Source organism: Berghia stephanieae, chromosome 6, assembly GCF_034508935.2.
Source record: "Berghia stephanieae isolate SIO BIC M18660-M18661 chromosome 6, UCSD_Bste_1.3, whole genome shotgun sequence".
Lineage (NCBI taxonomy): Eukaryota > Metazoa > Mollusca > Gastropoda > Nudibranchia > Aeolidiidae > Berghia > Berghia stephanieae.
Window position 1 is genome coordinate 34605759 of NC_088365.1, and position 2500 is coordinate 34608258.

Consider the following 2500-nt stretch of genomic DNA (forward strand, 5'->3'; position numbering starts at 1 on the left):
ACAACGTGTTCCTTGGAAGGAAATCTACATTCATATAAGATACTAGTAAAAAGCCCGCAATTTCGCGGGGAAAGAACTATTTTCATTCGATATTGTACCCACCATCATTTAATGAGAGCAGATTGGTAAACAACGTTGTCTGTGTAACTTGGTACATCCTCTGTTGATTTTTCTGTGTGGCCCAACATGAAGTGTAAGCCACTATAGCCTCTGCCCCGTGACACAGCAACATACAGTTGTCCGTGTGTGAAAACAGGTTGTGGTAAGAAAATCAACTGCGAAAATACACCTGAAGTAGGAGACGTGAGCTGAGTTGAAAGACGATCCTGGGATCGAGAACTTACCTTATAGTACAGTACTCTGGTGATCATGTTTTGATTGTTGATTGGTAAAATTGAGAGTTTGCCCATAATTCAAAACTAAGTAATATACACTGATCTATACTTACATGAATGAAAATTGGTGTTTTGACCACTTTAATCCTGAGGTCAAATGAAAATCTAAAGCAGACGCGAACAGTATCAAGTATTCCATCATAATAATATGTCTACTTTTGGTTTGTTTGGGCTAGAAGCTCGACAGATACAATTGACAGTTTGCCGATAACGTTTAACTAAATATTTCCCAGGGCAATAATTATCACATCGATGGCATAAAAACGATAGTAATATTAGCAGTAATATTAGTTGATGTTGTTAATCGGTGAAACGTATTTAAAATTTCTGTAAATCCGAATACCTTAATGTGATCAAGTGAATATTATCAATGCCACGATTTGCTGAAAAAAACGCCAATCGGACAGCTCTCACTCAGGAATTTCTGTACTTGATGGACAGACAGAGTTAAGGGTGTGGCCATAAGTTAAACCTGGGTATTATCCACCCGAAACCATCACATTGAAAGCATCATAATAATACTTGATGTCATAAATAGATGAAAACTGTCGAAAACTTTTTGTCGATATGAAATCCTTATAATAATTAAGTGAATACAGTATTTCGAATACAACAATTTGCGTAAAAACGCCAAACTGACAACTTTTTACAGTGTCGAAATTTGTTGTTTTTGAGAGTGTTAGTGTCGTCGATACATATTTTATGATATCTGTTTGACTCAACGAACTTTCAAACTGACTTTAAATTATAAAAGGAAATCAGGTTACCTGTTTATCTTTCTGTAAAAAATACATTTCTAATTTTCAAATCTTTCAGTAGAGTTGTGCGCCGTGTAATTTTTTTTATTGACTTAAATGGCACAATGTTCTCCATAAGGCTATATTTTTTAAAGAAAGGATTGTACAAAACGTCGCATAAAAAGTATATTACTTATTTGTTTTCTGATTCCCCAGCCTCTTCATCGCCTATCATTTCATGGACGTAAATTCCACTACATTGTGTTGTGGCGCTTGAAAGGCAGCCTGGCATGGAACTCCGCCAACGTGACGGGTTCGTATACGACCAGCTGGGAACGAAAGGTGGAACAAGTCTACGCTGTCTTCGAACTTCAAGTGAAGGCAGCAAATGAGATGGGCGAGGCTCATCATCCACCTTTCAAATACGTGGGACGCAGTTTTGAAGCAGGTAGGTCAATCTATCACGAGTAAGTAGGTTACGTGTAACAAGTGCCATGAGAAATAGAGAATAGGTTAGCAGTGACACAATTTGATCAGGTGACCACATTGGAAGGCACTCAAGGCCTAGCTGAGGACTTGGCAACGACTTGGCAACGGTGCACTTTGCAAATGAAATCAAGGGCTTAATTATGATAGCCGGCGTGAATCAATTTGTAGAAGAACTGATTTCTTTTACATGTATTGATTCCATTTGTATTCGCTCCATTTTTTTTTAAACATGAATTCGAGCACAAATCTTAATTTATGGTTCGCTATTTCTTCTTCTTTCAGCTTATCCCGCATTTTGCAGGGTTGCCATAATGAATGCTACATCTTCATGCATCTCGGTTCAGAGCAATTTCTTCCTCCAAGCCCAGTTCTTTCATATCGTCCTTTACTTTGCCCAACCATCTAGTCTTTATTATTATACAGCAATGCACTTAATGTGCAAGGAGACAGGATATATCAGTTTTGTGATATCATCATATACGTCTACATTTCGCCAATTATTCTGACAAAAACTTAACCATTTGTCGTAGTAATGTTTTTTATAACCAATTTGATAAAAGCTTCAATTTGACAATCTATAAACTGAAGGAAAAAAAAAACAATCAAAAGACGCATGCATCCAGTCCAATTGTTTATATATCCATATATGCTGCCTTCCCGCTGATTCATTTTCATTTCTATTATTGCAATGTCAACGTGCAGCTATGTGGGCTTGTGGTATGACTCGCCTCTAGCTTGGAAGGTCCCGCTCTGAGAGGCGCATAGTTGAATCCTTGGAAAAGGCTCTTTCCTCACGACATTCCCTCACCGTACTTGGGTGGAAATGAGTACTTGGCCGGTAACAGTAGAAAAAAGTTCAATATCGCCTAACAGGCGTCA

At 37.9% G+C, this 2500-nt stretch overlaps 1 protein-coding gene across 2 annotated transcripts in view; it reads left to right on the plus strand.

The window, feature by feature from the left end:
- The window catches only part of LOC144974929 (neuroglian-like), a 134564-nt gene that overhangs the window by 127326 nt on the left and 4738 nt on the right, over nucleotides 1-2500 (plus strand). For both annotated transcript variants that reach the window (XM_078918450.1, XM_078918449.1), the window contains exon 7: nucleotides 1349-1580. In XM_078918450.1, coding sequence (XP_078774576.1) covers nucleotides 1349-1580 — 232 coding nt within the window. The remainder of the gene's footprint in view (nucleotides 1-1348; nucleotides 1581-2500) is intronic.